Source organism: Eupeodes corollae, chromosome 3 (assembly GCF_945859685.1).
Source record: "Eupeodes corollae chromosome 3, idEupCoro1.1, whole genome shotgun sequence".
NCBI classification, from domain to species: Eukaryota; Metazoa; Arthropoda; class Insecta; order Diptera; family Syrphidae; genus Eupeodes; species Eupeodes corollae.
Genome location: NC_079149.1, coordinates 36,832,972 through 36,846,196, shown reverse-complemented (window position 1 = coordinate 36,846,196; position 13,225 = coordinate 36,832,972). Strand labels below are relative to the sequence as shown.

General features: G+C 34.1%; 1 protein-coding gene across 1 annotated transcript in view; it reads left to right on the top strand.

Annotated features, from left to right (window-relative positions):
* The first annotated feature begins 629 nt into the window (after window positions 1-629).
* LOC129950419 (uncharacterized) overlaps window positions 630-13,225 on the top strand; it is a 144,650-nt gene continuing 132,054 nt past the window's right edge. Inside the window, exons 1-3 of the mRNA XM_056062361.1 lie at window positions 630-1,397; window positions 8,237-8,353; window positions 11,392-12,237. Coding sequence (XP_055918336.1) covers window positions 1,169-1,397; window positions 8,237-8,353; window positions 11,392-12,237 — 1,192 coding nt within the window. The 5' untranslated portion in view covers window positions 630-1,168. The remainder of the gene's footprint in view (window positions 1,398-8,236; window positions 8,354-11,391; window positions 12,238-13,225) is intronic.

Below are 13,225 nucleotides of genomic sequence, written 5' to 3'. Positions count from 1 at the left end.
GCTGTCTTTGATGATGGCTATAGGTATATCCTTATCCTTGTTATGTACTCCGGATTTTTGTTGTATAACTCTGCTTTGGATTTGGCTTTGGGTTACCCCTCAAGGACTCTCTATTCACTCATTCACTCACGCACACACAGCTCACACACACACACTCAATAGGCATTGACACAAGCTTATCATACACGCACTATATTAAGATTGTTATTCCATTATCCTTGGGATACATTATTGAAGAGGGTAGCATAGGTAGCACGTGCCAGAGCAGCAAACAACCACCCCAAATACCTCTGCAACTATAACCATCTCTTTTCAGAGCTATTATCCTGTTTGTTGGTATTGGAGTGAACTGACTGTCAGTTTAAGTTTTACGTCATTAATCTTCAGGGAGGGGTTGTTGTTTGGGCTATTGTGTTGCGCATTACGGACCGCCTTCCAGAAATCCAGTTTGCACGTCAAAATCAGTCGAACGTGGCTAATGAGACTACGGAGCTCACCTTGCCGCAATAGATGTCGGTCTGCCTTGTTCGCGTCAAGTTGTTTCCACGGATTTTCTGTTATTCTTCGTTATTCGGGTGAATGTTTTTATTTGTTTGTTTTTATAAAAAGAGAATAAAGCAAAGCGTTTTGTTGTTATTATTCATTCACATATAATAACCGTTACGAGATTCAACGAGCTTTCACTATAAATCGAGTGGTGTGTAGTAAGACCCTTTCTTTGAGCAATCAACGACGACAAAATGGGATTAATCAGCTTTTAATAAGCTCTCATTATGTTTTAATAAAATTCATACAATTGTGCATAAGAGTTGTGTCTACGTTACTGTTACAATTTTGTGATACCTCTCTGCAAGGATAAATTAAATGGATTTCATGTCGTGATGCATCGCATATTCCGTGTTTAAAAATAGTGCGGTGAAGATATTTTCCTAAAAGAGAAACAAAAACGAGTTAAGTGATTTTTATTGTGAGTTTACATTCCGCAAGTAATGTTTTCACTGCTTTAGATGATCGACGGTATTTAAATTCAATGAAAATGTCCGTAGTGAACCTCAAGTGACAGCTGTCAAATTAAAAATAAAAATTAATTGACAGAAAAACCTATATAAAATCTTTGAACGAATAATTGTATATAAAGTTGACTCATCCATTATTTTCCGCCGACAAAATGGACGTCAAACCTCCAATGACGGAACTTCAAAAACAAACATTTCAACATATTTTCGAAAAAATCGTCGCTAATAATAATAAATTTCCACCAAAAGAAATTGAAAATTTTCGCAGTTTATTGGAGAATGTTCGTGATACTAAGCATTTTCAGCTGATTGTGGAGAAATTCAAGGCATTGGAACAATTCGAGAATAATATTCTTGGGAGTAATAATAGTTCAATTGGAGGTGGGTTGTCACTTTTTATTCGTTGAAATCGTTGATAAGAACTTTCTAAAATAAAAGAATTATATGTGCCTTCTTAGAATTGAATAGAAGTCCTTATTATGGTAATAAGTGGTAGCATTTTGTATGGGTTTTATATGACTTGATATCTTGGTATCCTACAATTACAACAGTGCCGCCGACGGCTTTCTGCACATTTATACTAACAAATTTGAAAGCATACGACTACATCTTGGGATGTCTTAACTAAGTCAAGTTGATGTATAAATAAGATTTAGCTGAACCTGAAAACAAATTAGCTTTAGCTATCTAAGGGAACATACACTATTCAAGTCGAACTTAAGACAAATCCTTAAAAATGCCTTGTTCAAAAAATTCAAAGCAATCCCCTTTTAATGCTTTTCTGATAGGATATATTATTTTGATATTAAAATACACAAGAAACGTATTTTAGCCCAATGGTTACCACAGCTTTAAGTGCAGCACCATATCTGTTCGACTGGATGAATTCACGAATTCCTTAATTAAGTAATGTAATTGAATTTTGCTTTCTTGTGGCTTAAATATATAAGTCCCATATTACAAGATTTCGATGGCCCAGTGTAATCAACGGTTTAAGAAAAAAGAAGCTTAAAAGCTGTCAGTATTTCGATGCTAGCTTCGCAAGTATTTTGTGTTGAACTTCAGCGATTTGAATGAATTGTTGAACTCCTTATTTTTAGTAATGGCGTTGTTTTTAACTAGCGGTACATTTACTCTTTTAAAGAAGTCCAATTTTTGTTGATTACAATAATTTGAATATTTAAGTCCGACCATTCAGGACAAAAAATAACTGCACAACTCGAACTGAGCTAAAATCTGAATTGCCTTCATTTGTTCGCAGCTAACTGTCCAAACGCCCGTTCACAACATTAGTTAGAAACCCAACGTTTAAAAAGTTGTTTTGAATTGTGATTATGTCGTGAATTGAAGGCTTAAGAACAAGACATTTCAAAAGACCTAGAAAATAAACGAGTACTATTCTTAGGTTTATGATATATTTACTTCAAAAAGCTTTCGTTTGATATGGGATCATGATGAAAACTAGAATGCCAAAAATCTCGAATGCCGAAAATCTCGAAAATAAAAAAAAAACTATCTAGAACGCAAAAATCTCGAATCCACAAAAATCCAGAATTAACAAAAATCTCGAAAGACAATATCTAGAAAAATATCTCGAAACAAAAAATATAAATTCGAGATTTTTTTTTTGTATTTTTAACAGTTAAAAGTCAATAAAACACAAATACATCAGTTTACCCAATATTTTATTTTCTGAGCAAGAAAACAAAATTTTGCAAACAATAAGAAAGGTGCATGTGTAGCAATGTGCAATTGTATGATTGATAACAAACTCTACTTGTCAACTTAAAGTTTGTTATGGAGAAGTAAATTATCCAGAATGTATGTTTGAACTTTTGAGGCAATATTTAAACATTGCCTCAAAAATTCAAACATACATTCTGGATTTTTGCATTCGAAATTTTATTTTCTAGATTTTTGTTTTCGAGATTTTCATATTCGAGATTTTTACTTTCTAGATAATTAATTTCTAGATATCGTGGTAGACCCGTTTGATATAAAACGATTTCTAACTTTATAAAACTTCACAGGATAATGTCAAAAGGCGACGGGATTAGACTGAACGATCTTGGTGATTAATTCACAGGGCTTTTGTGTGAGATATCAATGTGTGCAAATAACTTTTGGAAAATGTCCAACTGGAGGCGTATGTCTGTGGCATGTAGCGTGTCATCCTGTTGAAACCACAAGCCTTTGGTGTCCATACCATCCTATTTGGATAATAAGGAATTTGTCACGTTAAAATGATTGTTTTCGACTTTCGTTATGAATAATGATGATACGCTGTATGAAAACGTACGAGTATACGCCCCAGTGAACAACTTTTTGTATGATTTGTTTACATCCATTTTTGATTTGGTCGTACTAAGTGTCCTAAGTTTAATACAATATACATATCTTTATACGGAATTTATTGATAGCTTGACTCAATCTAAGATTTCCAAAACTTCTACTACAACATTATGGAGACCGATCGATACCAACATCCACTTGTATCTTCTTGTAAATGCTCTGATAAAGAAGAACCTTTAATTAAAAATTTGCATTTTAAAGCTGAGCATATGGCTGTAGCATTCTACAGGGTGCGTCAAAGAAATAAAAAGGATTTAAAAAAAATCAAAGCGACATATCTTTATTTGAACTTCAATTGAACAAAATTCTGCCAATATTTTAATGGTTAAGGAAAGTTTATTTTGTGTTACGTTTGCATCAATATACAGAAAATCAGTGCCGGTTATCTAAATAACGGATTTTTGAAACTTAATTGAGTTCTGATTTCCAAATCTTTTCTAATTCACTGTGATTATTTTTTTAGTTTTTGATAATACATAATTTTTATAATAGAGACTGCCTTCCTGTTTCCTTTTGTGTTTATTTTACCAACGTCAACTTAATTTTTAATTAAAAATGTTGAATTAAAAAAAAAAAACTGTTGATTCAATATTTCCATATTGTTTACTAATTGTCAAAAACGTAAATTTTCGTAGTTTTCAAATTATAGAAAAAGTAATACAATTTCCTAATCTAAAGTTTTAGTACAGCATTTTTGGTTCTTTAAATGAATGGTTTTCCATAAAGATTTTATGTTTTGAAAACTTAGATCATAAGGCTTTTCAAGTTCAGCAACATGTCCTTGAAATACATGCTTTTCATAGAAAAACCATCTGCAGTTATGAAGATCAGTCCAAAATTACACCAGCAGTTTTGGTTCCTAGGAAAATCGAAAAATGATTGTTGATAACACAGGTTATCATCACGTTTCTTCTGTTACATAAACAAATCAATACTTTTTCAAAGGATTAAGCTGTACTAACTTCAAATCTCGGGGTTAAATTTGTCTACTAAATCAGGTTCATAAAATATGCTCCTTTAAAATGCTTGAGAACCAAAAACAGGGTTTTTAAGGTTAATTAAAAACAGAAACTATTGGTTAACAACAAATTGTGTGATGATTTTTCAAAGTAAAAATCGTTGTTATCTAGATACATTTTAAATCATTATAGTTTCTACTTAGTTTCTGGAAACTTTCATTAGGTAGTTTTGAACTTAAATTTTTAGTGCTGGTTTTGGTTTCGATTTAAAACTTTGGTGTTTACTTACCCCAAGTTTTAAAAATACCCTTTTTCAACTTTATTTTTATACTTTTAATATATTTCCAATCCAAAGCTGTATATGGTAGAACTGTTTTTACGACTATGTGTTTCAAGAACAAAAATTTCTTTCAATTCGTTTTGAAGTTTTATGTTGAAAACCGTATTAGGACAAATGGGTCGGCGTTTCTTTATGATTTGTTTAAAACATGTGAAATCTATGTAGTTTGTTATGATGATTTTTCGAACATTTTATGAAATTTTAAAAATATTTTAAATGAATATCGAAGAAAATTTATATAAACGATAGATTTGGAAAATCATCACGAAGTTAATCGAAAAAGCTATTTCATGAATTTAGGCAGCCTCAAAAATCTATTTATATGTGTTTTTCGAATATTAAAAATGATTGTCTCAAAAACGTAACGTGATATCATAAATTTGAAGTCGGTTTTGAAGGCTATCAGAGCCAATTTTAGAAATGCAATTTTATTTTCAGCAACAAAATCTTGTCGAAAATTGTAAGCATTTTTATCTTCAACGTGTCACTGTCCGATTTTAAGGCTGACAGTATGATAAAACTTTAAAGAAATTAAATTAGGAGGAGCAACAGCTCGTTGAGAACTATGGCCTAGTGACTTGAAAACTCTCAACTTTTCCAGTGTGTTTTATCGGGGATGGAGAGGACCTATAGATTTATGCGAATTACGAAAATTTACTTTGAGAAATCACTTTTCGTGACAAGAATTACTCTTGAAGGATTTGTCAATTTTTGCACAAGAGGCAGTACCCGCGAAAAAAAAATCTTAAGGTGGCAAAGCAGGGATTGAGCTCAAGGACCCTAGCATCAGTGGCGATACCTGCTTATGATTTCAGAGTTAGCTACTTTCTTCTAGAAGCTGAAGATAAATTTTAAAGAATAATAATTTATTTTATTTAAATTTTGTGTAGTCCGCCCTGAGCTTACATCGATAAATGCAGAAAATGTTTCATGTTTTTTTTTTTTTTTAAGTAATAACAATAAATAATTGGGACTTTAAATGAATTTATACAAAGCTATAAATTCTGGCAGTCCGATTCTATCAAAAATATGATGGCGTAACCCGTCAGCAATAGCTTTGATTAAATTTTGGATAGCAATTGAATAACTTTAAAAACTGTTGACGTTTTAACACCGCACGATTTTTTGGAATGTTATGTTGGAGACTTAAGGCTTCGTCTTTAATTGTTTGACCAAAGGTAGCTAATTTAATTACATAAAGCAAATGCAAATTAGCTTGTGTGTCCATATTGTCCACATCCAAAGAACTTCATGCAAAAGAGGTACCGGAAAAAAGTAAACATGTCAACAAAACTAGTTCTTGATACTCTAGCTACCAAATAGCTAGCTATTGGTAATATTATATATTGAATATTGATTTTCTCTAAACGTTCTAGTATATTTTCTGCTTCTATACTTATGTGTTGATTTTAAATTTGTAAGATTTGTTTGCTTCTACGAAAACCATATTGTTGAAATGGTTTCTCTAATAATTTTTCAATTATGGTCTTTTCTTGAGAAGGGAGATCCAATTTTAATTCCTACCGAAATAAAAGTTCCGATTGTTACATAAAGATCATTAAAATAAAGCATCTATTTTCAAACAAACAAAAAAGACTCTGTTAACAACGACTTATCTGTTTGTATAGAATGTAGAATGTCGAAGCCCAATGTTTCAAGATAGATTAGATATTGTATGAGATTTTTATTGTATGAAAAGAGAATTACTTTAAGAAAAGTCGCTTTGATTGCAAGTTATGTAACTTCAACCGAATTGTTTAACATAATGATCGACTACTGTTGAGTTGATTGGTAATTGAATTGAAATGAAATTGGGTCGCGCAACAGTCCGTTTAAGAACTAGGGCCTAGTGACTGACAACTCTCAACCATTCCTGTGTGCGAGTACTGTTGTCAGGAATGGAAGGGACCTACAATTTTAGGCCGAATCCGAACGGCTAATGTTGAGAAAACACTTTTTCATGACAAGAGTTACTTTTGGAGAATTTGTCAATTCCTCGCAAGAGGCAGTACCCGTGAAAAGACTTTAGATGGCATAGGCAGGGATCGAACCAAGACCTCTGGCATTACAGTCCAACGCACTAACCATCATGACAAGGGTACTACCGAAGAATATTCATGTTACAAAATAAGATTTATTCTAAAATTCTTGGTTTGGCACCACTAAACCTGCTGTATATGAGAAATCGTTCTGCCTAGCTTATGATAGTCCGCCGCACTAACAACGACGCCACGGGTGATATGATAAGATCTTACTTTTTAGAAAATTAGGTTACAGAAACTGTAGGGTATTATTTTGGAAGACGTTCTTTAAGACACATATTTTATAAAGTAACATGTTCATGCTTTTTCATTTCTAGAACTTATGATTTAATATCTTTCAACTTTGTTTATTTTGGTTAACGTGAGAAATAAGATATAAAGTATTTCATTGTCAATGTCATAACAATTTATTTATTTTGAGAAATACTCAATTAATTAATAACAGAATAAAACTTCCTACTGGAAAGCTCTTGCAAAAGTTTGTTTAAGTTAAAAGGGATTGTGTGCATCACTTTGTTATAACTTAATAACTCCTATTACGAGTGAAATAGAATTCCACCCGTACACAAAAATGTCTGTTTTCAAGCTACATACATATGTTATTCCCCTAAACTTTTAGACCATAAGTATATTTATAGCAAGTACTTGTATGAACTCATATTATAAACATCATAATTTTGTACGTAATTGTACAACTTGTAATTATTAAACAGAGTACAAGAAAATCCTTAATTGCGTTTCTAGTTTCTGTTGTCTTTATCCTTTGAATTCTAATTAGCACACAATTCACCTTGATCTAGATTCATAAATGGAACTAAGCAATTTTTCAACAACATATCACACATTTAATACCCCTCCCCCCACTGCAGAGTTCTTTAGCGTATTTATTTATTGTTTCGTTGTTCGCCTCTCTTATAATTAAAAGTAATTTAATTTCTTTGTCATAAATATTCAAATCATAGCAACTATATGTGATTTCTCGTTCGCGATTCCTTAATCCTGATATACTCGGATATGTGCCCTGAGCAATTCATACATAGCGTGTAATTGTATACCCAACCCATACTTGTACCGCATTTTCACATGTTTGACACATGAAATCATTTTAAACTCAAAACAAATTACAAACTCTAATTGCACCAATATACCATGACAAATTGTCATTAAATGCTTTCTCTTAAGTAAAATTTGCCCACAAAACCCCCGACCGCCTTCCCGCCCAGACGGTCGACAATTTTTTCATTTTCAGTTCTGAAAGGACCAACCTACTCGTCCGCCCACCAACTACTATTATAAGAGCTATATGAATGCAGCTCGTATATTGTGCGGGTATAATTATTCTGTTTACCTAGTTAATGCAGGTAAATGTATATTTTTTAATCTCCTACACACACGATTCAATTTTTAGAAACATGCGACAGGACATTTCGCATTTACGTGTATGTGCAGATATTTTGTGTTTAAATGTGACAATAATTGCGCAGCAGTGTTGATAATTGGTATCCTTTTATTCTATTTGCATTTTAGATGCTGATATCAAGGACACTAGTCGAAAATTGGGATCATCTGGACAGACGCTCACACCACGACACACGATCGACGCCATTTTGGGATTAAAAAATCGAGCAGAAAACGGTATAAATGGTAAGCCTATGATATTTTTAAGTTTTGTTAAAAAGACATTGTGCAGGTACAGGCCTGAACAAACAGAAATAAAGGGTGCCAATTGTAGGAACCTATATCGGTCCTTCCATTATAAAGCAGCCAGGCGTTTATTGTTATCCTTATCTGAAATCTTGTTTCACACAGAAAAAAGGGTGCAAGGATATACCGAAGGATGGAAAGTGTAAAAACAAATGTTTTACCTCGAGACAAAATACATTATCGTTTATCGGACACCTTTTTTGTAGTGGTCCCGGTGTGTGACAATCTGCCATAAGGATCTCTTAGAGAGGACAAAGTAAATGAAACTAAAACAAAACTTTGGAAATACGCCCATTTTGTGCCCGACATCGTCACCGTCGTAGTCGTCGGTAGGTATAGGTACATGATGGTACCCACGACTAAAAAGAAACCTTCAAAATGGATATCTAACAAAAAACCCCATATCACCGAAAGGACATTAAGTAAACTTACTCAATCTCTCCTTTGGTGGAAATCCTTTTGCATGTTTTCTTCACCAAACAAAAATCAAATTATCCTAACCGCATCTTAAAACAGGATCTAAATCTAGCTTCTAGCTAATCCAAGTGTCTGCACAAAATTGTTCATCAACCCCAATCTGTTAGGTAGGTATGTCTTTCCGTGGAGCTCAAGAAATAGGCAAATCCTTCCCCCCTAAAACGGATTAAAGGATTCCAATTCTAAATTTCTTCTTTTTTTTCTACAAATTTGTTGAATTTGAATTGTGTCCCGTTTGTTTGTAACTGTTGTAACGATATTCAGGAGTCTTATAAGAATCTTATCAAATAGCGTGCATCTAGAAGGATACGGAAATGAGCGGTGCTATTTCTACTGTTGCTGCTATAATAATAAACCTTATAAAGGGGGTTTTGTCCTTAACGTGGTTTAGTTTTCCTTGAGCAAATGTATCCCCCTTTTTCCAACTTGTTGTTGCTTTTTTTTTCTGTTTTAATACTTTGAGGTATTATATGAGGGGCCTGTGATGTGCATAACATCCTCGTCCTCTGATGCAAATGTAAGTAATTGTGATTGTGTTGCGCGATTCGACATTTATTACAAATTTGAAATTATTTAGCAGAGTCGTGCCGACTGTAATTGAAATCGATTACGTGATTTTGAGCTTATTACTCATACTTTATGGTTGGAGACGGAAAATTGGTAAAGTGAGTTTAATATTATGGTTAGCCATGTAGATTATTGGTTTAAAGTTATACATATAACAATCTTAAACATAAATATGGTTTAAGAAATTCAAGAATTTTATATCAAACATCAATTTTGATGCCTTCAATCTTTGTTAAAGGAGATTGTGAAGACCATAATTAGGAAAATCGTGACAATTGAATTTTTAAATGGAAATTATGATAGCATTATCAAGAATTAAAGAATGGAGGCAGGTAGGTAGAAATGTCGATCTCAAGGATCCTAGCCTGAGATCCAATTAGCACGGTAGTGCATCGTTTTGATACCAATTGATTGAAAGGGACAGATTTATAGAGAAGCTTCATAGCGATTATGTTAGAGCCATTTTTTCGCATTGATAAAAAAGATTAGGTCTCTAATCTTTGTCTCAGATACCTCATCAAGTTCGTGAAAGAATGCTTTACCAAAGTATGTCATTCTAGTGTTTGCCAAAGCAGGACATTTGCAGAGGTAATGGATTATCGTTTCACTTTCTCTTTGGTCACTTTGGAATGTTAACCATTTCCGCAAGTGAGCTATGAAGGTCTGATCCTTGCCTGGCTAGCTCGTCAGCCCGTTCATTTCCCATCACGATACCACTATGGCCCGGAACCCAGATCAGGGTGACACCGAGGTTAATATTCAGGTTCGCAAGCTCATCGCGACATTGCTGGACCAATTTAGATGAGGATATGGCCGAGCTAATGGCTTTGACAGCTGCCTAACTGTCTGTAAAGATAGCCACATTTCGGTTTTGGTTTGGGTTTTGCTTAAGTATCTTACATGCCTCCCGTATTGCCAGCAGTTCAGCCTGAAAAACGCTAGCAAAGTCAGGAAGCCTAAAGGATTTGGCTACATTTAGGGACTCAGAAAGGATACCAGAACCAACTCCGCACTCCATCTTTGAGCCGTCAGTAAAGATGGTTGTGTCGAAACCTATCGACACGATATCATCCTCCCAATCTTCTCTGGATGGGAAAATAACCTTAAAACCTTTACTAAGGTTTAAAGTAGGAGTGCAGTAGTCAGTGTCTACCGAGATAATATCTGAGGGAATTAATTTCGTGGTGTTGCTGTGACCGTAAGGTTTTGACAACCAGCTATTTGATTCCTTCAGCCTAATAGCGCTGCAGGAAACTATGTATTTAATTAAAGAATGGAATGATCTAAACATCTTTAGCATGATTAAAAAGAAGTAAGAACTATTATAATAGTATTAAAAGCATATTTTGTATAAATTTGTTCGGTTTAAGTTCCGATTTTATAAACAAAACTTTTCCAAAAATGAATAATTAATTTAAATATTTCATATGTTTAAAAAACAAAGCAAAGTTTCTAATAACTCTATTGACCCATTGGATAATCTAGGGCAGGGGTCACCAAATGGCGGACCGCGGTCCGCATCCGGACCGCTGACCCATTTTGTGCGGACCGAAAACGGCCGGGCGAAGTAACGAGCGAAAAAGAGTTCGCAGATTGCGGCAAATGTCGCGATGGCGGGGTTAATTCATCATAATTTTGAGCGAAGTACGCTGCGCGGCGCGACGAAATAAATATTACATTTGCTTGTTTACTTTAAGAGTGTTTTGGCTGTTTATAGCGAGTTTTGACTATGGAACAGAAAAAAAGAAAAGTTGAAGATGAAAATAGACAGTTTTTGCCGGAATGGACCGATTTATATTGTTTTACGCTGCCAAATCGTGCTGGAGCAGTACCAATGTGCTTGATATGTAACCAAACAGTGGTGTTAATTAAAAGCTCGAATATAAAACGACATTATGATACCAAACACAAATCATTTGCCGGAAACTTTCCAGTTGGTAGTGATCTGCGTAAGTCTAGAATTGCAAGTTTACTATCAAGTTATTTATCTTCGACCCAGATCATAAGTCGCTCAATGACTGAGCAGGAAAAATGTGGTGAGGCTTCTTTACGTATTTCTTGGACTCTGGCTAAGCATATGAAACCATTTACTGATGCTGACGTAGTTAAAGAATGCTTTCTTGAGGCGGGTAATGCTTTATTTGAGAACAAAAAGGATGTTGTTGAGACGATACGACGGATTCCGTTATCTGCTTCTACTAGCACCAGAAATACACACGTTTTGGCAGAAGAAAATCATTGCGATTTGAAACGGCAGTTAAATAATGCAAACTATTACGCCTTGGCTATGGATGAATCATGCGATATCACTGATACGGCACAGTTAATTATTTTTGTACGCTACCTGGACAAAACGAGAGAAACTTTTGTTGAGGAGATATTGGCTCTTTTGCCTCTCTTAGGAAGAACCCGAGGAGAAGACATGATCAAAGCAGTAATGGATTATTTTGAAAAAGATGAGTTAGACTTGAAGAAGCTCTTATCGGTAACTACTGACGGTGCGCCAGCAATGGTTGGGAATAAAAAAGGACTAGTTCACCTGTTGAGAAGCAATGAGAGATGTAATCAAAATTTGATTTCGTACCACTGTATTATTCATCAAACTGTGCTTTGCTGCAAACTCAATCATAATTTTGAGCGTATTATGCAAGAAGTGATGAAAATAGTAAACTTTCTTCGTGCTAAATCATCATTGCAACATCGTGAATTGAAATCATTTCTTGAAGAAGTTGATGCACAATATGACGATCTACTGTTGCATAATAACGTCAGATGGTTAAGTAAAGGCTGCGTTTTAGAAAGATTCTTCAGCATTTTAGAACACTTGAAGACATATCTTTTTAACAGTGATCAGACTTCAGCAAAATCTTACTTAAGTTTTCTAAACGAAAAAGAAAATGTTGCTGTCATTGCTTTCTTAACGGATACTTTTAAACATATCAATGACCTGAACCTTAAACTTCAAGGCAAGGGAAAGCTGGTATGCGAGCTCATGTCAGATGTCAAAAGTTTTTCTCGAAAACTTGATCTTTTTATTAATGATCTTGGAAATGAATGCTTACACTTCCCTCATTTATATAAAATAATCAGCAGTGACAACGAGACTGACGTCGGCCAATTCAAGACGTTCATTACGGATCTTAAATCGGAATTTCAAAAAAGGTTCGCAGATTTTAAGAAAATTGAGAATGTTGTAGAAATTCTCAGCAGCATTTACTCTCTGCATCCTGATGGTGAATGGAGCGATGAAGCTGCAATTGTTTTCGGAAGTGATAAAGCTACTCTGCAGATGGAAATGATCGATTTCCAAGAAAACACAGTTTTAAAACACAAACAATCGGAGGTTTCCAGTGAAGAGTTCTGGATAAAATTTGTATGTGGTAATAAATATCCAGAATTACATAAATTAGCTTTGAAACTTCTTACTTTGTTTGGATCGACATATATTTGTGAAGCAGCATTTTCGAAGATGAAGTTCATTAAGAATAAATTTCGATCTCGACTTACTACTGAACATCTCCAGGATTTAATGTCAATAGCTTGCACCAATTTTACTCCAAACTTCAGACAGATAATACGCAACAAAAAATGTCATTTTTCGCATTGATACCTATAAATAAATATATAATAAAATACCTTTGTTATTTCCTTAAAACATTTGTTTAATAAATATTTTTTCTTATAAATAAAATGTGCGGACCACGATGGTCATTTCATTTTTTAAAACGGACCCCGAGTAAAACTAATTGGAGACCACTGATCTAGGGC